The following is a 24,819-nucleotide window of genomic DNA, read 5'->3' on the forward strand; positions in this document are numbered from 1 at the left end:
GTGACAATGAGTGTCAGGATGGAGGTTCCTGAACAGAAGACAGACATACCCTGTGCCACTGACCCTTCCTGAAGTTCCAGTCGCATGGTGCCCATGAAAAGAACAGTCTTCTCAGAGACACAATGATCATTTCTGGGTCAAAGGTAATTTTCTTTGGCTTATTAAATATGTTACTATATCCTAGACCTGCACTGTCTAATATAATATGACAGCTACTAATCACATGTGGCTATTGAGCACATCAAATGTGGCCAGTCCAAATTGAAATGTGCTATAGGGGAGTTCCCATTGTGGCACCGCAGAAAAGAACCCAACCAGTATCCATGAGGATGTGATTTCGATCCCTGGCCTCACTCAGTAGGTCAAGGATCTGGCATTGCTGTGAGCTGTGGTGTAGGTCAGACATGGCTTGGATCCCACGTTGCTGTGGCTGTGGCATAAACTGGCAGCTGCAGCTCCAATTTGACCCCTAGTCTGGGAACTTCCCTACACAATAGGTGCCACTCTAAAAAGCAGAAATGAATAAATAAATAAATGTGCTGTACGTGTAAAGTGCAGAGCCAGTTTTGAACACTTAATATGATTTTATATTGAGTCCAGCTTAACAGGATTATATTTTGGATAGATTAGTTTGTCCAAAATTTATTGTTAAAATTAACTGTAGGAGTTCCCATTGTGGTGCAGCAGAAGCAAATCCAACTAGGAACCATGAGGTTGCAGGTTTGATCCCTGGCCTTGCCCACTGGGTTAAGGATCTTGTGATGCCATGAGCTGTGGTGTAGGTCACAGGCACGGTTCGGATCCTGTGTTACTGTTGTGGCTTAAGTCGGCAGCTATAGCTCTGATTTGACCCCAGCCTGGGAACCTCCATATGCCACATGTGGCCCTAAAAAGCAAAAAAAAAAAAAAAAAAAAAAAAAAATTCACCCACTTTTTTTCACTTCTTTAATGTGTCTATAGGACACCAAACTGGATAAATATAGAGAACTCAAGAGAAAACTTTGAGCTAGAGACAGCTTTAGAGACATAGCTGTAAGTGGTTGAAGCTGTTGAGGTGTTTTCAAGCACATGGTAGCTGCCCAGCAAATATTTGCTGTTGAAATAAATGGTCTAATGGACCATTAGCTGACCGCTCTTGCCATCCCCCAACACAAGAAAAAAAGGCTGGAGTCCAGAGCCTAACTTTGTTCAAAAAAAAAAAAAAAGTTACCTAGCTTGAATAGAACATACAGTCCAGCAGTCTTTAAGCTGGTGTGCAAACCTCTGGGAGCCCACAAAGGCTTTTCAAGGGCTCTGTGCGGGTGGACAGTAGAAAGGACCATTTCTAGATCCTCGCCTTTCCATGTATTCCTTCCTGAACTGGATTTGCCTTGGGACGCATTTTACGATTTTCTTTCCCCATTTTTCCCTTTCATAATCACTTTCTTCCACTCTAGAAAATAAAGGCTTATCTCTCATCCACTTGAAATTTCACTACCAAGAAAACTGAGGCAGAGAGATTTAGAAACTTGCTCAAATTCACACCATTAGTCATTGGCAAAGCCAAGAATAGAACCTAGGCGATCTCATAATAAAAGACCCTTATATTGCTTCTGACACTTTATCTTTCAAGTAATAAACCTCAACTCAACATAGAGTTCATTGGCTCCTACACTAGAAATTCTAAAGGTTTAGGATGAATTTAACGCAGTGACTTACTGATTTCTTTCCATTTCCCCCTTCTGCCTTCAGCAAAATCCACACCCTAAAATCACCTTTCCTTGTGGACGCAAGAGAACTGCCAATGGCTCCCAGGGCTACATGCTTCCCCATGAACATCCAGAGATACTGTATCTCTGCCCCAGCATTTCAGCCAGCAGCCTGATCTAAACTAGTTTAGATCACATCTTGCCATCTCCCACTATCCTCCCCCCACCACACTCCAAAATCACAAACATTGCAGCCAGGGAATTTGAATGTGCTGATTGTCACAAGCCAGTCAGGGTCCAACCCCAGACATAGGGATAGTCAGTTTCCCTGAAGCACATAGGCTGTGTGGGGAAGAGGTAGGTTATGGAATAAGAATGAAAGAACTATTAGGAAGAGGGAAGTAGATGTTATGTAGACAACTTGTTAATGTCTGGTAAACACCTGCTCCTGGAGAACATAGAAAAGAAAGAAGGGATAATTATAGAAAGGTTGAGACCCTCTTCCTGGGTGATACTGTTGTGATCCACATCTTATTTATTCAGATAATGCTTGGAAAGCCAACCTGAACCCAGATTCCCCTTATAGAACCAAGCCAGGTATAGCTGATTATATTTCCTAAAATGGCCATAACGGTGTCTCCCATCCCAAGAACTCTTTTCAATTTGATACACTCCCCATCAAGAAGTGGGGTCTATGTTCCCTCGTCATGAATCGAGGTGAAAATAATGTTTATGTTGACTTTCAAACCTAGATCATAAATGGTGATATAACTTCTACCTAGTTCTCTCCGGAGGCACTTGCTCTTAGAACTGAGCCACCATACTGTGAGGAGGTCCAAGCAGCCCATGGAAGAACCAAGCCTCCTGGTTCCCAGGCCTAAATGAACTCCTAGCCAATATCTGGCACAACTTGCCAGGCATGAATGTGAATCATCTGAAAAGTGGATCTTTAACCTCCTGCTAATCCACCTTAGATGGTACCAAAAATAGCAAAAACAAGCTCTCCCTGAAAATCCTTGCAGGAATTTCAGATTTTTGAGCAAACTAAATGATTCATGTTGTCTTAGCCATATAGTTTTAGAGTTGTGGTATATAACAATGAATAATTGATATAGAAAGCAAACAGAAAATGACTATACAGCCAAATCAAACCTGTCATTCCATCCATCCCTAGATACACACATTATGAGAAAAAACACCCAGCCATGACTACCTTTAATTTTAACTTTTTATTATGGAAAACTTCAAACATGTATAAAATAAACAGCAGTATAATGAACCCCATGTGCCCATCACCCAGTTGCAACAATTATCACCATTCTGTGATCTTTGTATTATCTATATATCCACCCATTTTCCCACTGTCTCAATGATAATTTTTAAGGTGAAATTTCCATGTAATCGATGCACAAATCTTATCTGTATAATTCTAACAATGGACAAACCTACACCTCAGTCATTTTTCAACTCTCTAGGAAGTTCCCTTGTGTAGCTTTCCAATTAAGTCCTCTGTATCAGTCACGGTCTAGTCAGGAGACAGAAATCACACTAGTAATTTGAATAAAGAACACTTATTCTATTCCGATAGCTAAATTTTAATAAATAATTCAAAGTTATTCATATTAGCAGACAATGGTTTTAAATTAACATGTTAAAAAACAGAAAATGATAGACAAAATGGATGAAAAGACGCAGAATTTTAATTCAAATGTATAAAAAAATCAAATGGACATTCTAGAACTCAAAAATACACCATCTGAAATTAAGAACTTGTTTGATTCATTTGATGTATTTAGCAGTAGGCTGGACTCAGCATAAAGCAGAATCAGTAAACTTAAAAACAATCAATGCAAAGTATCCGAACTTAAGCACAGAGAAAAAAAGGGAATGGTGGGGGTGGGGAACAGAACAAAGCAAAAGAGACATAGGCATGTAGGACCAAGGGGGAAAAAACCAAAATGCTAATATATTTATGATCGGAGTCCCAGAAGGAGAACAAAGAATTAGGTAGAAGCACAATTTGAAAATGATCAAAGGAGTTCCACTGTGGCTCAGTGGGTTAAGAACTGGACATAGTCTCTGTGAGGTTGCAGGTTAGACCCCTGGCTTTACTCAGTGGGTTAAGGATCCGGCATTGCTGCAAGCTGCAGCATAGGTCAAGCTGTAGTGTAGGCTGCAGATGCGGCTTGCATCCAGTGTCACTGTTGCTGTGGTGTAGGCCAGCAGCTGCAGCTCCGATGCCACCCCGGCCTGGGAATTTCTATATACCACAGGCACAGCCATAAAAATTAAAAAAATAAAAATAAAAAAAGAGAGAATGACCAAGAATTTTCTAAAACAGATGGAAAATATCAATCAACAGATTCAGTAAGCCCATTGAATCAAGCAGGATTTTTTTTAAAAATCAGCCTTTATTCAAGAGATTTGCAGGGAAACGATACCCTAAGTAGCTAGGTTTTATTCAGGGAAGTAGGTAGAGTTCAGAAGAGGTTAAATATACATGGAAATCTGTGATGAAAGATGATCCCTAGATACACACATTATGAGAAAAAGCTTGTAGAAGATGAGTTTCAGAAGAGTGCTGGGCATGGCAAATTGGGTCGGATGAATAGATGTACAGGGCTGTGAGGTACAAAAGGAGTCATCCTAATAGTCTCTTTGGTAAGTAACCAGGTAAACGTGGGTGTGTGAGGCTCTCTTGCATCTGCTGGTAATGTGGTCGCAGGGGTTAGTGAAGGACTCCTCAGAAGATATCAGCCTAGGTGATAAGGAACCCTTATGAGGGCCTCTTTTCTCTGGGGGCAAAGCAGTGTGTGTGTGGTGGAGCGGAGGGGTGGGGGGGGGTTTGCTGGTGAGGAAGAGACACTCTTGTCCGGAGCAGGAATCAGCATGGAGGGTTATGGCAAGAGGAGGGTAAGCCAAGGAGAGTTACCACTTCCCTGGTGTCCCCTGACTCTCAACTCTAGTCCACTGGTGCTACCTGCTCCATAGCCCACTTGGACCAAACCATCACTCAGAGTGGCTTTATCCTGCACCTTAAATACATTTGGCTTTCTGTATCTGTGAGTTCTGCTTTCATGGATACATACAGCTGTGGATCCAAAATATTGAGGGGCAGGGGAATTCCATTGTTTCAAAAAGCAAAATTTGAATTTGCTATGCACAGGTAACTATTTACATAGTGTTTATATTGGATTGGGTATTATAGGTAATCTAGAGGTGATTTATTTAAAGATTTATACAGAGGTGATTTATACAGTAGGATGTATGTGGGTTGTATGCAAATACTATGTCATTTTCTATAAGGGTCTTGAGCATGCATGGATTTTAGTATCCATGGGGGGCGGTCCTGGAACCAACCCCAAGGATAATGAGGGATGACTTATTAGGTCTTTCCAGAAGGCTCTAACTCCCCAGTTCTGGGTATGAGAATCGTTTTATCCCTCTAGGCCTGCTTGCATAGATTTGACAGTATGAAAATGGTTTCCAAGAAGGCATATTGGTCATTCACAGATTTTTCAGATTCTTTAGTCTCCCCTTGGAAACTAAAATCCATATTATTTTTATAAGTTTGGAATTTTGCACTATGAAGTCTTGTGCTAATGTATTAGATCAAGAAATGAGGGGTTCCCATCGTGGCACAGCAGAAATGAATCTGACTAGGAACCATGAGGTTGTGGGTTTGATCCCTGGCCCCGCTCAGTGGGTTAAGGATCCAGCATTGCCATGAGCTGTGGTGTAGTTTGCAGATGTGGCTTGGATCCAGTGTTGCTATGACTGTGGTGTAGGCCAGCAGCTGTAGCGCTGATTAGACGCCTAGCCTGGGAACTGCATGCCACAGGTTCAGCCTTAAAGAAAGACAAAAGACAAAAGACAAAAGACAAAAAAAAAAAAAAAAAAAAAAAAAGAAAGAAAGAAATGAGGTCTTATAAGATACCAAGAAGTACAAACATTCTACTTTCTGAGCCCCATTTCCTACTTGTCCACCTCCTTCACTCAATTACTCTCTCTACCTCTCTTCATTCACTTCTTAAAAACTTCCACTTTGTACCCACATATCATTATTATGTCTTGTTCTCATTTCCCACCCAGTCCTTAGAGTCCTTGCTCCACCACTTCAGGCCCTCTCAAAAGCTTAACTTCCTCACCATTGCCCTTCCATAATATAGGTCTGCCAAACTCCTATCCTGAATGAAGTCAGCTCTTATTTGTCTACCTATGTATGTTTCAGAAAATCATACGACTGGGAAGGCGTATACCATGTTTTCTACACATTTTCAAATATAATTGTATAGAGGTAAAACATGAATGAAACTCAAGCTAAAAACACTAAAATAGGAGTTGCCTTGTAGTGCAGCAAGTTAAGGATCCAGAGTTGTCACTGCAGCAGCTCAAGCTGCCACTGTGACTCAGGTTATTTCTTGGCCTGGGAATTTCCACACATCTCAGCCGTGGCCAAAAAAAACCTTCTAAAAAACCTAAAACAGGAGTTCCCATTGTGGCTCAGTGGTTAACGAATCCGACTAAGAACCATGAGGTTGCGGTTCGATCCCTGGCCTTGCTCAGTGGGTTAAGGATCCGGTGTTGCTGTGAGCTGTGGTGTAGGTCGCAGACACAGCTCAGATCCCAAGTTGCTGTGGCTGTGGTGTAGGCTGGAAGCAACAGCTCTGATTAGACCCCTAGCCTGGGAACCTCCATGTGCCATGGATGTGGCCCTAGAAAAGGCAAAAAGACAAAAATAAATAAATAAATAAATAATCTAAAACAATACAGATGTATATGGAATAAACGATTAGAGTTCTCCCCTAAAGTCATTCCCCAAAACATTTGCTGTTAATAGTTTGCCATATGTTCTATAAGTGTATTATTTTCTTAAATATAGACATATATGCACAAACATATACATATAAAAATACATATATACACATATACATACAAATATGAAAACAGGTAGCTAGATTGTAGTAGATACTTTTTTAAGCAACTTGCATATTTTTTCCATTTTTTAAAAAATTAGGATGTCATGGAGAGCCTTTCTTCTCAAAAGATACAGTATACTTTATTCTACACAATATCCCATTCCACTATTCACACTTAGGTTTTTACCATTTTCACTACGCAACAATATCATAATGAATATACTTGTACATCCTTCTGGTTACATGTGCAAGTATATCCCTAAAGCAAACCCTGAGAAGTGGAAATGCTTGATCAAAGCATTTATTAACATTAGCATCCAAAAAAGAGAAGACTGTACCAAAGTGTTCTCCTACCTGAATAGGAGGGTTACTACCCCAAGCTGGGCTCTCAACACTACCTGGCTCTCCTTCTCTTTCCTTCCCTAGACTTCCAGCTCTCCCTCCTTCTCCACATAACTACTCAAAATCCCTTCTGCACCTTCCATCCCCACCCAAACGTACATATTCTTGGCAAATATTTCACCCATTATGTGTAGAAAAAATAGAAATCACCAGAAGAGAACTTTCTTGGCTTCCTGTCTCCAAACCTACAAAACTTATCCACCCCTGTCTTTCTTCTCTCCTGTTTTGGTGGGGAGGGAAACAAGTCCTTCCTCCTGGTTGTGGGGTACTTTTCACAAAGGAATGACTTCCATCTAAAGGTCTCAGCTTCCATCCCTCAGCCAACCTCAGTGTATTTTCTACCTTCATCCTTCCAATGAATACCCAAACTCATCTTGAGCCAAATCCACCACATCTTTTCAGATCCTTATCTGAAGGATAGGTGACATTAAGATAAGGTGGTCCTTATCTTAGGTGACTCTCACCATAAGGGCACACTCTCCTACTCTTCCTCCTATGTCTCTAGGGCACTTCATTCTCAATCCTTTAGTACTCAGGCTCTTCCTTGTCCAAACCTTAAATGCTGGAGTTTGGGGTTTTCTGTCCTGAGTTCCTTTTCTCTTTCTCCCTGGGAGATGTCACCCCTTCTTCCCTTTCAGCCACCATTACCCCTCTGTCGTCAACTCTCTGATGTGTATATTCAGCCCAGACCGCCAACCTGTCAAAAGCTGACTTCATCCTTTCCCTTTTCATTCCTCCTAACCTCCATTCCCTCTCCCCGCCAAACCCTAGGCCCTCGTCTGGGAAATCTCTTGCAATTCCTCCTTCTAAGTCCGCTGCCACGTGGCTCCAGTACCTCGCAGACCTGAGGAATGTAGTTCTCCTTGAAGTAGTTCCTCAGTCTGGGGCTGGCAACTCGCAACGAGGCCATGACCAGAGGCACTGCTGAAACTGCGCTGCTCACCCGCTCTTCAAACCCGGCTCCGAAGCCTCGCCTGAGCTGGGGGCTAGCGCGTCCCGGCGTTGCCCTGGCAACTGCGCGGCGGGGAGGGGAGGGGCTAGGCACCGACTGGTCCCAGGCCCCCAATAGCCTGCGGCCGCTGGCCGCCGGAAAAGGGGCGGGCCTCGGCCTGGCGCCAGCCCGCCTCTGGGCGGCTGTGGAGGCCCCCTGGGTCCTTTTGGGGCCTGGAGCGCTAGCAGCGCTTCACCCTCGCCCCGCCCAGCCTCTAGGAAGCCGCCTGGACGCATCCAGGCCCGAGTGGGCGGTTTTATATTTTAACTGGGCGGCTTCCGGGAGGCGGAGCCCAGACCCTCATTTCCTTTCTCTCGCGGCTGCTTGAGCTCGGGCGGCGAAGGGTCTCGCTGGCTTCAGACCCTGCCCGCCAGGCCCAGCGCTGCGCGCAGCCCCAGCGAGAGCATGGGCGGCGCCCGGGACGTGGGCTGGGTGGCGGCGGGCCTGGTCCTTGCGGCCGGTGCCTGCTATTGCATTTACAGGCTGACGCGGGGCCAGCGGCGAGGTGCCCGTCGGGTTGGACTGCGCCCCTCGCGGTCCGCAGGTAAGGCCTTGGGGTGCCTAATAGGTGGGCCAGCTGGGCACAGGGCTTTCCCAGGGTGGGGTTGAAGCCGCCGCAGGCGCTCATGGCTTTTCAGTGCAGGGGGTAAAATAAGGAGCCCACCTAGGGAGGGAAGGAGGGAGGCTGGTAAGAAGGGTGAAGTTGGGAAGCCCCAACAGGTGCTGAAGGGGAATCTTCAGCCTGTTTGGGGTAGGGTTCATAGCTGCTTCCCTGCCTCCATTTCTTTGTTCAAAACCCCGGTTGAAAAATTGCCCAAACTCTCTTGCCTGAGTCTGGCGTCACAGCGGACAGATTAAGTTTTGCAAAAGCATGTTGATTGCCTCTCACGTTGAAGCTTGCTCTCTCTCAGTTGTTACCCAGTGTGGGTCTGACCTCTTGCTGCTCTAAAGCTAATAAAAAGGCAAGGTTGGTGGAAAGGAAAGTTTCCTTTATTTCTGATGCCAGAAATGGGAGGGGGGCACTTCTGTCCAAAGGATGAATGCCCCGCTGACAGTCAGTGGGCATAAGCTTTATATAGGCGGAGGGAGGGGCTACATGCAGAAACAGCAAAGTCAGCTGTGACAGTCTTCTTGAAATTGGTCACCCCTGGTCTGACCAGTGTCATCTTGATTGTTTTAAGTACAGTTAAGTCTTCAGTTCCAGGGTGGGTTTGTTCCCATTTCTTTGAGGCTAGTTCTCTAAATGGTGGCAGCATATATCACGGCCATAGGCGGATCACGGTGCAGTTGACTTCTTCTACCTGGTGGGGGTTTTGATATCTACAAGATAGTTCATAGGATATGGCTCAGAATATTATCTATAGCCCTTGAGGAGGAACTAAAGGTCCTTGACTTTGCTTAATGACTAAACTGTTATTATTTGGTCTCATTCAACTCTCTTCCTTGGCTCCTGCATTTTCTCACTTCTCCGATTAAATTTATTCTTTGGCTAAAGTTTTCCCACAGACAAAAGGCAGAGGACATGGTGGGGGAGGGACCTTATGGTGTTACCAGAGAGATTCCTCTAACTCTGCACAGTGTTGCAGGGCCTGGAATGATAGATGAAATTCTGCAGACTTTTTAAAATCTATTTTTTATTTCAGTATTCAGTTGATTTACATCGTTGTGCCAGTTTCTGCTGTATAGCTAAGTGACCCAGTCATACATATAATACATTCCCTTTCTTGTACTATCCTCTGTCATGGCTATCCCAATAGACTGGATGTAGTTTTCTGTGCTGTACAGCAGGACCTCATTGCTTATCCATTCTAAATGTAATGGTTTGCATCTATGAACCCCAAACTCCCAGACCCTCCCACTCCCTCCCCACTCCCACTTTATTAGCACCAGTCTGTTTTCTATGCCTGTGAGTCTGTTTCTTCCTGTAAATGCCATATTTTAGATTACAGATGTGATATATGGTGTTTGTCTTTCTCTTTCTGACTGACTTCCCTTAGTATGATAATCTCTAGTTGCATCCTTACTTAGCTTTTAAAAAGATGTACATTTATATCAAAGGGACAGACAAAGGATATACAAGTTTGCTCAGGGAAGCGCACTAAGAAAAGAAAGTCGGGGAAAGGTTTATTTCCCTTTTGGCACATGGAGAAAAAAGTCCATTTTTTAAAAGATTTGGAAGTTCCTGTTGTGGCGCAGCAGAAACAAATCTGACTAGGAATCATGAGGATGCGAATTCGATCCCTGGCCTCACTCAGTGGGTTAAGGATCTGGCATTGCTGTGAGCTGTGGTATAGGTCACAGATGCAGCTCAGGTCCTGCGTTGCTGTGTCTGTGGTGTAGGCCAGCAGCTATAGATTTGATTCAAACCCTAGCCTGGGAAACTCCATATGCTGTGAGTGCAGCCCTAAAAATAAAAATAAATAAATAAATAAAAAAGATTTGTACTTGCCCTTACTTCAAAGCCTAATTTCTTTGTTTCAGAGATACCTCTGTATAAGTAATTAGTCAGGTGACCTGAACTCAGCTACCTGCTCACTTATGCTCACTTAAGATGATGATCACTAACAAAGTCTTACTTTTTTTTTGTTGTTGTTGTTGTTGTTGTTGTTGTTGTTGTTATTGTTGCTATTTCTTGGGCCGCTCCCGCGGCATATGGAGGTTCCCAGGCTAGGGGTTGAATTGGAGCTGTAGCCACCGGCCTACGCCAGAGCCACAGCAACGCGGGATCCGAGCCGCATCTGCAACCTACACCACAGCTCACGGCAACGCCGGATCGTTAACCCACTGAGCAAGGGCAGGGACCGAACCCGCAACCTCATGGTTCCTAGTCGGATTCGTTAACCACTGCGCCACGACGGGAACTCCAAAGTCTTACTTTTAAATGATTTTACAGCTTCCCAAAATCACATTACCTTGGTCAAGCAGCTTGACTTGCTCACAGTCCCTTCTTCCTGAAGTTACACATTTTCTTGGAAGAGGACTTGAGAAATATCCATCTTGTCAGCATCATCCTTGCCATTCAGAGGGTGATCTTTTTTTTTGTATTAATTTTAGGTGTACAGCATAATGATGTGACATTTGTATATGTTGCAAAATGATCACCATAATAAGTTGAGTTGACATCCATCATCACAGATGGTATAACATATAGTTAAAAATTTTCTTGTGATGAGAAATTTTAAGATTGACTCTCAGAGTTCCCATTGTGGCTTGTCAGAAATAAGCCTGACTAGTATCCATGAGGATGCAAATTTCATCCCTGGTCTTGCTCAGTGGGTTAAGGATCTGGTGTTGCCGTGAACTGTGGTATAGGCCAGCAGCTGTAGCTCCGATTTGACCTCTAGCCTGGGGAACTTCCATATGCCACACCTGCGGCCCTTAAAAAAAAAAAAAAAAAATTACTCTCTGGCAACTTTCAGGTATACAATACAGTATTGTTAACTATAGTCACCAAGCTGTATATTACACTCCCAGTACTTATTTCCCGTATAACTGGAAGTTTATACTCTTTGAGCAAAATCTTTCCATTTCCTTCATCCTCCAACACCTGGCCACCACCATGACACTCTCTGTTTCTCTGAGTTCAGATTTTTTAGATTCCACATAAAAGTGAGATCATTCTGTATTTGTCTCTCATTGTCTGACCTATTTCGCTGGCCATAATGCCCTCAGGGTCCATCCATGTTGTTGCAAATGGCAGTATTTCCTTTTTTATGGCTGAATAGCATTCCATTGTATGTCTATGTGTGTATTACATTTTTATTTATACATTCATCCATTGATTGACTCTTAAATTTTTTCCATGTCTTGGCCGTTGTAAATAATGTTGCAGTGAATATGGGGGTGTAAAAATCTTTTCAAGATAGTGATTTCATTTTCTTTGAATAAATACCCAGAATTACTAGATCATGTGGTAGTTCTTTTAATTTTTTGAGGACCCTCCATATTGTTTTCTATAGTGCTTGGAAATTTACATTCCCATCAAGAGTGCATGAGGGTTTCCTTTTCTCTACATCCTCATTAACACATATTATCTCTTCTCTTTTTGAGGACAGCCATTCTAAAAAGTGTAAAGTGACAGCTAATTGTGGTTTTGGTTTGCGTTTCCCTAAAGATAGTGATGTTCAGCATCCTTTCATGTACTTGTTGGAGAGAGGGAGCATTGAATCCTTACCACTAGGCCACCAGGGGGAGTCTTGTTGGCCGTCTGCATGTCTTCTTTGGAAAAAGGTCCATTCACAGCCTCTGCCCATTTTACAGTCAGATTGTTTCTTTTCGTTTTTTTTCTGTTGAGTTGCTTGAGTTCTTTATATATTTTGGCTAGTAACTATTTATCAGATATATGATTTGCAGATATTTTCTACTATTTCGTAGGTTGTCTTACATTTTGTCGATAGCTTCTTTTGCTCTACAGATTTTTAATTTGATGCAGTTTATCTTGTTTATTTTGCTTCTCTTGCTTTTGGTCAGTCCAAAAGGTCATGTCAAGACCTATGTCAAGAAGCTTACCATTGATTTTTTTAAGGAGTTTAAAGGTTTCAGGTCTTATATTCAAAACTTCAATCTATTATGAGTTGATTTTTTTATATGATAAAAGACAGTGGTCCAGTTTGATTCTTTTACATGTGGTTGTTCAGTTTTCCCAACACTATTTATTGAAGAGACTCTTCTTTCCCCATTGTATATTCCTGGGTCCATTGTCATAAATTAATTGAACATATTTGTGTGGGTTTATTTCTGGACTCTCTGTTCTGTTCCATTGATCTATGTAACTGTCTTTGTGCCAGTACCATGTGTTTTGATTACTATAACTTGGCAGTATGGTTTGAAATCAGGAAGCATGATGCCTTCAGTTTTATTCTCAACATTACTTTGGCTCCTTGGGGTCTTTCATACTTTCATACAGATTTAGGATTGTTTTATTTCTGTGAAATTTAGCATTGGAATTTTGATAGTGATTGCACTGAATTTGTAGATTGCTTTGGGTACTATGGACATTTTAACAATATTAACTTGTCCATTCAGTGAGCACAAATGTCTGTTTATTTGTATCTTATTCAGTTTCTTTTACCACTGTCTTATTGTTACCAGTGACAGGACTGTCACTTCCTTGGTTAAATTTATTCCTGGATATCATATTCATTTGGATGAAATTATAAATGGGATTGTTTTCTTAATTTCTTTTCCTCATAATTTATTTTTGTACAACTTATTTTTTAATATTGATTTTGTATCCTGCGACTTTGCTGAATCCATTTATTTACATTAAAAGTAATTATTGATAGGTATAGACTTATGGCCATTTTGAAATTTTTTTTTTTTGACTGTTTAATTCTTTTCTCCATTCCTCTTGCTCTCTTCTTTTATGATTTGATGATTTCCTGTAGTAGTTATTACACTCTATTATAAATTGATAATTTATATTTGAATGTATGTATTCTAAAACTCTACGTTGTTGCTCCCCACACACACATTTTATTTTTTTATTTTAAAATTTTTATTGGGGAGTTCTTGTTGTGACTCAGTAGGTTAAGAACCCGACATAGTGTCTGTGAGGATGCAGGTTTGATCTCCAGCCTTGTTCTTTAGGTTAAGGATCCAGCATTGCCACAAGCTGTGGCATAGGTTGCAGATGCATCTTGGATCCAGCGTGGCTGGCTATGGCTGTGATGTAGGCCACCAGCTGTAGCTCTGATTTGACCCCTAGCCTGGGAGCTTCCGTATGCCCCAAATGCAGCCTTATAAATAAATAAATACATTTTATTGGCATATAGTTGACTTACAGTATTAGTTTTAGATGTATAGCAAAGTGAATCAGTTATACATATGTCCGTTCTTTTTTTTTTTTTTTTCCGGCCATGATTAGAACACGTGGAAATTCCCAGGCTAGGGAATAAATCCATGCACGCCACAGCAGCAATCTTAAGCTGCCGCAGTGATGCTTAACCTGCTATGCCACAGAACTCCTCATATATCCGTTCTCTTTTAGATTCTTTAGCCATATGAGTTACTACACAATATTGAGTAGATTTCCCTGTGCAATAGAGTAGGTCCCTTTTAGTTATCTTTTTATATATAGTAGTGTGTATGTGCTAATCCCAAACTCTTAATGTATCCCCTCCTGCTCACATTTCTCCTTTGGTAACCTTAAGTATGATTTTGAAATCTGTCCACCTCTTTCTGTTTCGTAAATAAGTTCTTTTGTATAATTTTTAAAAAATGATTCCAAGAGTTCCTGTCGTGGCACAATGGTTAACAAATCCTACTAGGAACCATGAGGTTGCGGGTTCGATCCCTGGCCTTGCTCAGTGGGTTAGGGATCTGGCGTTGCCGTGAGCTGTGCTGTAGGTGGCAGGCGCGGCTCTGATCCTGCGTTGCTGTGGCTCTGAGGTAGGCCAGTGGCTGCAGCTCCGATTGGACCCCTGGCCTGGGAACCTCCATATGCCACGGAAGCAGCCCTAGAAAAGGCAAAAAAAAAAAAAAAAATGATCCCACATATAAGTGATGTTATATGACATTTGTCTTTCTCTTTTTGACTTCGCTTAGTATGTAGGAGGGTTCCCTCTTCTCCACACCCTCTCCAGCATTTATTATCTGTAGACTTTTTGATGATGGCCATTCTCACTGGTGCGAGGTTACATCATAGTTATGATTTGCATTTCTCTAATAATCAGTGATGTTGAGCATCTTTTTATCTGCTTTTTGATTGGTTGTTTTTTTGATATAGAGCTGTATGATTTGTTTGTATATTTTGGAGATTAATCCCTTGTCAGTTGCTTTGTTTGCAAATATTTTCTCACATGCTGTGGATTGTCTTTTCATTTTGTTTATGGTTTCCTTTGCTGTGCAGAAGCTTTTATGTAGGTCCCATTTATTTATTTTTGCTTTTATTTTCATTATTCTAGGAGGTAGATCCTAAAAGTTATTGCTGGGATTTATGCCAAAGAGCATTCTGCCTATGTTTTCCTCTAAGAGTTTTATAGTATCCGACCTTATGTTTAAGTCTATAATCCATTTTGACTTTATTTTTGTATATGGTATTAGAGAATGTTCTAATTTCATTTTTTTTATGTAATTGTCCAGTTTTCCCAGAACCATTTATTGAAGTGACTATCTTTTCTCCTCTGTATATTCTTGCCTCTTTTGTTGTAGAGTAATTGACCATAGATGTGTGGGTTTCTCTTTTGGCTTTCTATCCTGTTCGACTGACTTGTGTTTCTGTTTTTATGCTAGTACCATACTGTTTTCATGACTCTAGCTTTGTGGTATAGTCTGAAGTCAGAGAGACTGATTCCTCCAGCTCTGTTTTTCTTTCTCAGAATTGCTTTGGCTATTTGGGGTCTTTTGTGTTTCCATATAAATTTCAAATTTCTTTTTTCTAATTTGTAAAAAATGGCATTGGTACTTTGATAGGGATTGCATGGAATCTGTCAATTGCCTTGCGTAGTATAGCCATTTTGACAAAATTAGGTCTTCCAATCCAAAAACGTGATATATCTTTCCATCTGTTTGTGTCATGTTCAGTTTCTTTCATCAGTATCTTATAGTTTTCAGAGTACATGTCTTTTGCCTCCTTAGGTAGATTTATTCCTAGATATTTTATTCTTTTTGATGAGATGGAAATAGAATTGTTTCCTTAATTTCTCTTTCTGATCTTTCATTGTTAGTGTATGGGAATGCAAGAGATTTCTATGTATTAATTTTGTATTCTATAACTTTACTGAATTCATTGATGAGCTCTGGTAGTTTTCTGATGGCACCCTTGGCATCTTCTATGTGTGGTGTCTCATTGCCTGCAAACAATGACAATTTTACTTCTTTTCCCATTCGGATTCATTTTATTTCTTTTTCCTCTCTGATCGCCATGTCTAGGATTTCTGAAACTGTGGTGAATAATGGTGGTAAGAGTGGATATCCTTGTCTTGTTCCTGATGTTGGTGGAAATCCTTTCATCTTTTCACCACTTGAGAATGAAGTTAGTTAGCTGTAGGTTTGTCATTATGGTCTTTATTATCTTGAGGTAGCTTCCCTCTTTGCCCACTTTCTAGAGGGTTTTTATCATAAATGGGTGTTGCATTTTGTTAAAAACTTTTACAGCATCTTTGAGATGATCATATGATTATTATTCTTCAATTTGCTAATGTGGTATATCACACTGATTGATTTGTGGATATTGTAGAATCCTTGTACTAAATCCCACTAGATCATGGTATATGATCCTTTTAATGTATTGTTGGATTTGGTTTGCTAGTGTTTTGTTTAGGATTTTTGTGTCTCTGTTCTTCAATGATATTGGCTTGTAATTTTCTTTTTTGTATGCTCTCTTTGTCTGGTTTTGGTATCAGTGTGATGGTGGCCTCATAGACTTCTTAGGAATGTTTCTTCCTCTGCAATATTTTGGAAGAATTTCAGTAGGATTGTGTTAACCCTCTCTCAGTGCTCAATAGAAATCGTCTGTGAAGCTGTCTGGTTCTGGACTTTGGAAGTTTTTTGTTTTTTGTTTTTTGGACGTTTTTAAATTACAGTTTCAGTACTTGTGATTGAGCTGTTTGTTGCTGTTGTTGTTGTTTTTAATTTTTAAAACTTCTATGGTCCCCATTGTAGCACAGCAGAAATGAATCTGACTAGCATCCATGAGGATGCAGGTTTGGTCCCTGGCCTCTCTCAGTGGGTTAGGGATCTGGCATTGCTGTGAGCTGTGGTGTAGTTCACAGACATGGCTCAGATCCTGGCTGTGACTGTGCCATAGGATGGAGGCTGCAGCTCCCATTCAACACCTAGCCTGGGAACTTCCATATACTGCAGCCCTAAAAAAAAAAAACAAAAAAACTTTTATTTTATGGCCACAGCTGCAGCACACGGAAGTTCCTGAGCCAGGAATCAAATCTGAGCCACAGCTGCGGCCATGATAGATCCTTTATCCCACTGCACCAAGCGAGGGAGCAAACCTGTGCCTTTGCAACAGCCTGAGCTGCAGCAGTTAGACTCTTAACCCACTGTGCCACAGTGGGAACACCTGTTCATATTTTCTGTTTCTTCCTGGTTCAGTCTTGGAAGGTTGTACCTTTCTAAGAATTTGTCCATTTCTTCTAGGTTGTCCATTTTATTGGCATATCATTGCTTGTATTAACTTCTTCTAATTCTTTGTATTTCCATGATGTCAATTTTAACTTCTCCTTTTTCATTTCTAATTTTATTCATTTGAGCCCCCTCCCTTTTTTTTCCTTGATGAGTCTCGCTAAAGGTTTATCAATTTTATTTTTTCAAAGAACCAACTTTTAGTTTCATTGATCTGTTCTATTGTTTTCTTCATCACTGTCATTTATTTCTGCTATGATCTTTATGATTTTGTTCCTTCTCCTAATTTTGCATTTTGTTTGTTCTTCTTTCTCTAGTTGCTTTAGATGTAAGGTTAAGTTGTTTATTTGAGATTCTTCTTATTTCCTAAGATTGTATGCTATAAACGTCCCTCTTAGAACAGCTTATGTGTGTTCCATTGTTTTTGGATTGTCGTGTTTTCACTGTCATTTGTCTCCAGGTATTTTTCTGTTTCCCCTTTGATTTCTTCAGTGATCCATTGATTGTTTGGTAGCATATTGTTTATCCTCCATGTGCTTGTGTTATTAGTTACTGTATTCTTGAGCTTTGTTTGCTCTTTAAGTCTTCTCACTTCCATTCTTTTTCTGAGATCTTCAGTCATCCTTCCTGTCATCACTCTGAATTCTTTTTCAGGTAGATTGCCTATCTCCATTTAGTTTTTGTGGATTTTTATCTTGTTTTTTGATCTGAAACATATTTCTGTCATCTCATTTCGTCTAACTTGTTGTGTTCGTGGTCTCCTTTCTGTAGGGTGCAAGATCATAGTTCCTCTTGTTTCTGGTGTCTGACCCCTGATGGGTGAGGTTAGTTCAGAGGCTTGTGCAGGGTTGCTGGTGGGAGGGACTGCCCACCAGTGGGCAGCTGCATCTTGCCCCTCTGGTACGCAGCACCATATCAAGAGGTATGTTTAAAGATGTATGTGAGCTCAGTATGACTTTAGGCAGATGATGTGTTGCTATTCTTCTGGTTGTTTAGCCTGAGTTGTCTAGCACTGGAGACTGTAGTCTGTTGTTGGGCCTTGTTGCCAAAATGGTGACCTCCAGGAGAGCTCAGGCCAATCACTATTCCCTGGGGCCTCCACAACCAGTGTTCATGTCCCTGCCATGAGCCATAGCTGACCTCCCCGCTGCCCCCCACCCAAAAGATCCTACAAGACCTATAGGTAGGTCTCACCCAGTCTCCTATGTAGTTATTGCTTTGTACTGGGTCTCATGCACATGAAACCTTGTGTGCACCCTCCAAAAGTGGAGTCTCTGGCTCCCCCAGTTCTGTAGAGCTCCCCCAGTTCTGTAGAGCCAAAGCTCTGGTGGTTCCTCCTCCCAATACCAGGCCCTTAGACTGTCTTAAAAGGCTATTTTTATGTGGGAATATGCCTTTGTAGCCTCTGTGGGTTTAATATTTTTTGGTGTGAGGGCTGTTTTTAGTATGGATGCCTGCCACCTCTTTTCTCAGTGTATGTTGGCCATTGTCCCCTTGATAAGAGGTGTAACTGATGTTGTGACCACAGCCTGCACTGGATTTTGAATGAGGCCTCCTCTTTGCTCTATGGTTATACTGCCCTGTCAAGGGCAGGCATGCTCTCTGGTTATTGAAGTGGAAACCTAGAAGCCTAGAAAAGAAGATCTTTTCTTAGCTGTGTTCCTGGTTTGTGGTGTGAAGTAGGTGGGATGCAGTACTCCCACTAGGAGGAGCCACTGAGTATTCCTCCACTGGAGCTGTTCACCTCTGCATGTGCTCTGTTATGTCACCTTTCACTCGTTGTGTGGGCAGTTGGCACTGCTCTTAGCCCTACCTCAACCATGAGTATGCCAGCAGTTGGCCCTGGTATCACTAAGCCACCAATGCATATCCACTGAAGTCAAGCCCAAGGACTGCAGTAGTCATGCACCTGGACCCACTGTGGGAGCTATAGAGGCATCTCAGACCATGGTCTGGCCCAGCCTCTGTGTGTACACACCCACAAAGCCCACAGCTGCTAAAGCCAGACCTGTCCCAGTTGCGAGAGCACTTGGCAATTCAGATGATCCACAGGTACTAAATTTACCAAGCTGGCAGCTAAGGTATAAACCCACATGTTGCCCAGCTGCAAGGAACAATTTTACCTCTTTTTCCTAAGTTGCATGGTCCCTGGGGATCAGCTGTGATTTCAGCCCCATCTCTGTATGTGGGCAACCCAGGGACATTTAGTCCTGAGGCAGCCAGTGTGCACGAGCCTGCCCACATGGGAAGATGCCAGGGAGCTGGAGGAGGGCAGCCAGGGAGCATGTGTAACCCACTCAGGTGGGAGTCAGGCCAGGGTGGCAGCTGGGACGGTGGGGTGGTGTGGGCAGGGAACAGGCGTGTACATGCCTGTCCAGGCAGCAGCCTCTCCTAGAACCTGCAGAGGCAGAGGCAGACACATGGGAAAAGAGGCTGCGATGGCGGCTCCACCCCTGGCCTGCCAGTCAGCAATGACACCTTACTTCTCCGGCGGCTCTGGCTTCCTTCATGAACATTCCCAGCTGCGGTATCCATTCTCCTGCCCTGTCACTCTGTCTCTTTGCAGCCATCAGGAGTTTTCTCTCTGGGTCTGTTCTCCAAACCCCACACTCTAGCACCCGGTCCCCACCCATACCAGTGAGCATGCATCTCAGACTAGGGTGTGCAGGGCAGTGGCCTGGACCCTCTGTAGGTCTCACTCTGGGTCCTTCCTGCCACAGACTGGCTGTCGTGCTCTCCTCCAAGTCTCCGAAGCTCCTTTTCTGTCCGGGCTGATCTCCCCACTGGTGAGGGGACCCTCGTGGTACAGGAACCTCTCCTCTCCTTCAGCTCCCTCGTAGGGGTGCAGGTCCTATCTCGCTTCTTCTCTTCATTTTTTTTTTTTTTTTTTCGTTCATCCTATCCAGTCACATGGAGATACTTCTTGTCCTTTCAGGTGTTTGAGGTCTTCTGCTGGCATTTAGTGGGTGTTCTGTGAGAATTGTTCCATTAGTAGACGTGCCCTTGATGTATCTGTGGGAAGAGGTGAGCCCAGGTCCTGCTATTTCACCATCTTGACCCCGTCCCCATTTTTTTGTTTGTGATGCCACAATTTACATCTTTTCATCTCGTGTATCCCTTAACAAATTACTGTAGCTATAGTTATTTTTACTCCTTTTTTTTTTTAACCTCCGTACTGCATTCATAAGTGAGTCACCCACCACTGTTATAACATTGAGTTATTCTGAATTTAACTATCTATTTATCTTTACCAGTGAGGTTTATACTTTCATGTGTCTTCCTGTTACTAATTAGCACTCTTGTCTCACTGTGTTCATTATTCTCCTGAATTTGGTGGGCATCTTTGTGAGCATTACTCTTTATCAGGTGAGTTACTTATCTGCATTTCATTAAGTTTTTTTTTTTTTCCTTCCTCCCTGAGGTCTTATCTCATTCTTTCCTTTGGAGCATATTCCTGTTTCTTCATTTTGTTTAATCTGTGTTGCATTAGGTGAAACGGCCCCCTCTCCTAGTCTTGAAGGACTGGTCTTGTATAGAAGATGGGCCTCATCATTCAATCCTGCCGCAGCTCTTAGTTGTTTCTCAAAACTTTAAGATGGTCCAAACAGCCTACTTTATTCTTAATAGCACCCAAGATTTGAGGGTGTGCCAAGAGCTATCAGTGTCCCAAAGGGGAAGTTCTCAGTCAGCCCCTAGATGCAGATTGATTGGAAGCCAGACCCTAAGGTAGCAGCTTTGAAATATGCAAATCTCTCTCTCTCTCAGGGAAAGACCAGGAGATGGGTGTTTCTGTCTGTTCCTTCTTTCCTAAGCTGTGGAATGACAGCCAGTTCAGTACTGTTTCCTTGTTTGCTACTGGCTTATTGAATCCATGAACGCGAGCCCCACTGGCCACCAGAGCCAGGGGAGCTTGTGGGTCTTGTGAGTGCAAGTCCTGTTAACTTTTAAAGCTAGATGTCGTGGGGACACATTTCTCAAGTGTAAATCTTAAATGTTGCGGCACAGGATGCGGACTCCTTAACTCTTTGGTCTTCGGGGAGAAGCTGGTCCTTGTCAGCAAGACCCTCCCAGTTTGTATATCACGACCCCAGGGGTGGGGTTGATGGTGAAATTGTGTCTCAGCCTCTCCTACCCACTTCAAAGTGGGTCGTTTTCTCCTTTGTCCAGGGTGTAGAAGTCACTCAGTTACAATTCCCTCAGTTTATTCAGAGGGAATTGTTCCATATGTAGTTGTGGATCTGGTGTGTCAGCATAGGAGTCACAGGATCTTCCTCTGTGACCATTTTGAATGAGAACTGCTAGTCTTTTCTTTGTCTTAAACTTTAAGAAATTTGTAATTCCTGTACTGTCAGCACTGTTTGAGAGCTTGAAAGAAAAAAATACTCCCTATTCATTCAACAACCTGATACCACACCTGAGAAGAATAGTATGAAAAATCTGTAAATCTAAATTATGAATACAGATATAAAAATACTAAATCAAATGTTAACAACTCACATCCATTAGGCAATTAAAGAAATAATATATTGGAGTTCCCATCATGGTGCAGCGGAAACGAATCTGATTAGTAACCATGAGGTTGCGGATTCAATCCCTGGCCTCACTCAGTGGGTTAAGGATTCAGCATTGCTGTGAGCTGTGGGGTAGGTCCCAGACACGGCTCAGAGCTGGCATTGTGGTGGCTGTGGTGTAGGCTGACAGCTGCAGATCTGATTAGACCCCTGGCCTGGGGAATCTCCATATGCCGCAGGTGTGGCCCTCAAAAGACCAAAGACCAAAAAAAAAGGTAATAATATACCAAGACCAAATGGTCATGGAGGGAAGATTCAAATTGGGAAATATATTGATGTAACTTTTTGCATTAATAGATTAAAAGCAAAAACACATAGTGACCTCAATTTCAAAGACATTTGAGTATCATCATTTCCGATAAACACTTGCAGCAAATTAGGAATAAATACAAGGAAATGTTCTTAAGTTGGTGAAGAACATCCATCATAAACCAAAAGCAACATTATATTTAATGGTGAAACACTATTAGCATCCTTAATAAGTTCAAGAACAAGAGATATCAATACCTGATATCACAGCTGTTACTGTCCTGGAGTCTTTGCTAGCTTGATAAGAAAAATTACATAAATATTAGAAAGGAGGCAAAAGTATAATTCGTAAATGATACAATGATTTGTTTGGAAAAACCCAAGAGAATCAACTAGATAACTTTAGAAGCAATAAGAGTGCAGTAATGTAATTTGAATTCAAGATAAATATGCCCAAATCAGTAGCTTTTTGTATACAGTTAATAACCAATTCAGAATTTAATTGAAAAGATTTCATTTATGATAGCTATAAAAATTTTAAAAACTAGGTATACATCTAGCAAGAAGCCTATATGAAGATAATTTTTGTGAAGGACATAGACTCCATAAACAGGGAAATATGGTATGTTCCTGGCTGAAATGATTCTGTACCATGACAATTATTTTGAAGTTTATCTTGCTATAATATTATTTGGTAGTCACTTTTCCTTTCCTTTGAGAATTGTAATTTCTCCTCACTTTATTCAAGGAGATGGTGAACTCCTGAGCCTAAAATTCTTTCCCAATCTTACTGGTATAAAGCTAAGAGGAGAACTGGGACACTCAGGCTTGACTGCCTCACCTGTGTAATAGCAGTTCAAAAACTAATCAGTTGAAAAGTGGGGTATTTGATCATCACCACCCTCTATACCTTTTAGACTTTTATTATGTTTCTTTACCAAAAAAGTAATACATGATTTTTATTAAAAACTCAAGTAGACACGTACCAGTGGGCAAACACCAGCTTTGGGACCCCCAAGACCCTGTAAGCCAGAGACCCTAGGACCCAGCTCTATTCATAAGTGAGCTGGCAGTTGGGCTCTGACTCCATCCACCAGCTGGCTGATGTCAGACTCAGGACTCCCATGGATCCTAGCCTCACCCACCAGAAGGCCAAAACTAGCCCCAAAATACCTTGGACTTCTCAGGAATCAGCTCCATCTACCAGGAGACTGACACTAGATCTGGAAACCCCAGCCCTGCACTCACCCATCCCAGAACCCAGCTATGTCCACCAGTGAGCCAGCACTAGTCCTGGGACCCCCCAGGTTTTTGCAGCCAGCTGTCTTGTGAACCAGCCCAGCCAACCAGTAGCTGGCAGCCTCTGCACGAGGCAGGGCCTGGCAACTAACTAGACCAGGGCAGTCACACCTACCAGACTACCACAATAGTGGTGTAATTCCTATCAAAATACCAGTGGCATTTTTCAAGAACTAGAACAATTTTAAAATTCATATGGAAACACAGAAAATCCTGAATAACCAAAATAGTCTTGGGAAAGAAGAACAGAGCTGGAGGAATCGTGCACCTGATTTCAGATTATACTACAAAGCTACAGTAATGAAAACAGGGTGGTACCAGCACAAAACCAGACACAGAGATTAGTGGAAGAGAATACATAATTCAGAAATAAATCCAAACACTTAAGGTCAGTTAATCTACAGCAAAGGAGGCAAGAATATACAATGGAGAGAGACATTCTCTTCAATAAGTTGTGCTTGGAAAACTGGACAGTTACATGTAAAAACGTGAAATGAGAACATTTTCTCCAAACCACATACAAAAGTAAACTCAAAATGGAATAAAGACTAAATGTAAGACTGGAAAGTGTAGACTCCTAGGAGAAAACTTAGGCAGAACACTCTGAGAGGAATCGTAGCAATGTATTTTTGGATGTTTCCTAAGACAAATGAAACAAAATTAAAAATAAACATATAGGAACCCAATTAAACTGAAAAGCTTTTGCACAGCAAAGGAAACCATTGACAAAACAAAAAGACACCCTACAGGATGGGAGAAAATATTTGCAAATGATTCTATCCTCAAGGGGTTAATATCCAAAATATATAAACATCTCATACAACTCAATACCAAAAGAAAACAACCTGCTTAAAAAATGGGCAGATCTGAACAGATATTTTTCCAACAGGCACATGAAAAGGTTCTCAGCATTGCTAATCATTAGAGGAATGCAAAAAAACCGCAATGAGCTATCACCTCACACCTGTCAGAATGGCTGTCATCAAAAAGACCACACATACCAAATGTTGGTGAGTATGTAGAGAAAAGGGAACCCTTGTTCCTGGTTGGTAGGAATGTAAATTGGTGCAGCCACTGTGGAAAACAGTATGGAGGTTCCTCATAAAACTAAGAACGGGGCTACTTTTTGATCCAGCAAGTCCACTCTTGGATATATATCCAAAGACATAAAAATGCTTTAATGTAGGCACTACTTCCATTTAATAGATGAAGAAACTGAGTCTTGGAGAGGTTAAGTCTCTCAGCTGATAAGAAGCTTAGCTGGAATTTGAATTAGACTTAACCTTGGCTTACTTTAAACTACCACATTGCACCTTCTGTCTTCAGCTGAAAATTCTATGATTTAATACTTTTCCCTATTAAATTTTCTTGGCTCTTTATAAATAAATTTATATATCTGTAAAACTTTTTAAATGGCTTTGCGGGAAAATGTATAAGGAAGTTACAGGATTTTGAAATATTTTGGAAGTATAGATGAGTTAAATTTTTCATGTTTCTGCCATGTATATATGTGTAAAATTTCACAACTTCAGAGCTGTATAGGAGCTTTTGGAACCAGTTATAGTCTTTGATCAAACTGACTTTACAGATGAGAAAATTGAGATCCCAGAAGAAGTTGTAAT

At 41.7% G+C, this 24,819-nt stretch overlaps 2 protein-coding genes across 2 annotated transcripts in view; one reads left to right on the plus strand and one right to left on the minus strand.

Annotated features, from left to right (window-relative positions):
- FBXL13 (F-box and leucine rich repeat protein 13) overlaps positions 1-7,976 on the minus strand; it is a 202,393-nt gene extending 194,417 nt beyond the window's left edge. The window contains exon 1 of the mRNA XM_013979811.2: positions 7,845-7,976. Within this exon, the coding sequence (XP_013835265.2) occupies positions 7,845-7,919 (75 nt within the window). The 5' untranslated portion in view covers positions 7,920-7,976. The remainder of the gene's footprint in view (positions 1-7,844) is intronic.
- The window catches only part of ARMC10 (armadillo repeat containing 10), a 30,905-nt gene continuing 14,436 nt past the window's right edge, over positions 8,351-24,819 (plus strand). Inside the window, exon 1 of the mRNA NM_001244923.1 lies at positions 8,351-8,544. Coding sequence (NP_001231852.1) covers positions 8,406-8,544 — 139 coding nt within the window. The 5' untranslated portion in view covers positions 8,351-8,405. The remainder of the gene's footprint in view (positions 8,545-24,819) is intronic.

This window comes from Sus scrofa, chromosome 9 (assembly GCF_000003025.6).
Source record: "Sus scrofa isolate TJ Tabasco breed Duroc chromosome 9, Sscrofa11.1, whole genome shotgun sequence".
Classification (NCBI taxonomy): Eukaryota; Metazoa; Chordata; class Mammalia; order Artiodactyla; family Suidae; genus Sus; species Sus scrofa.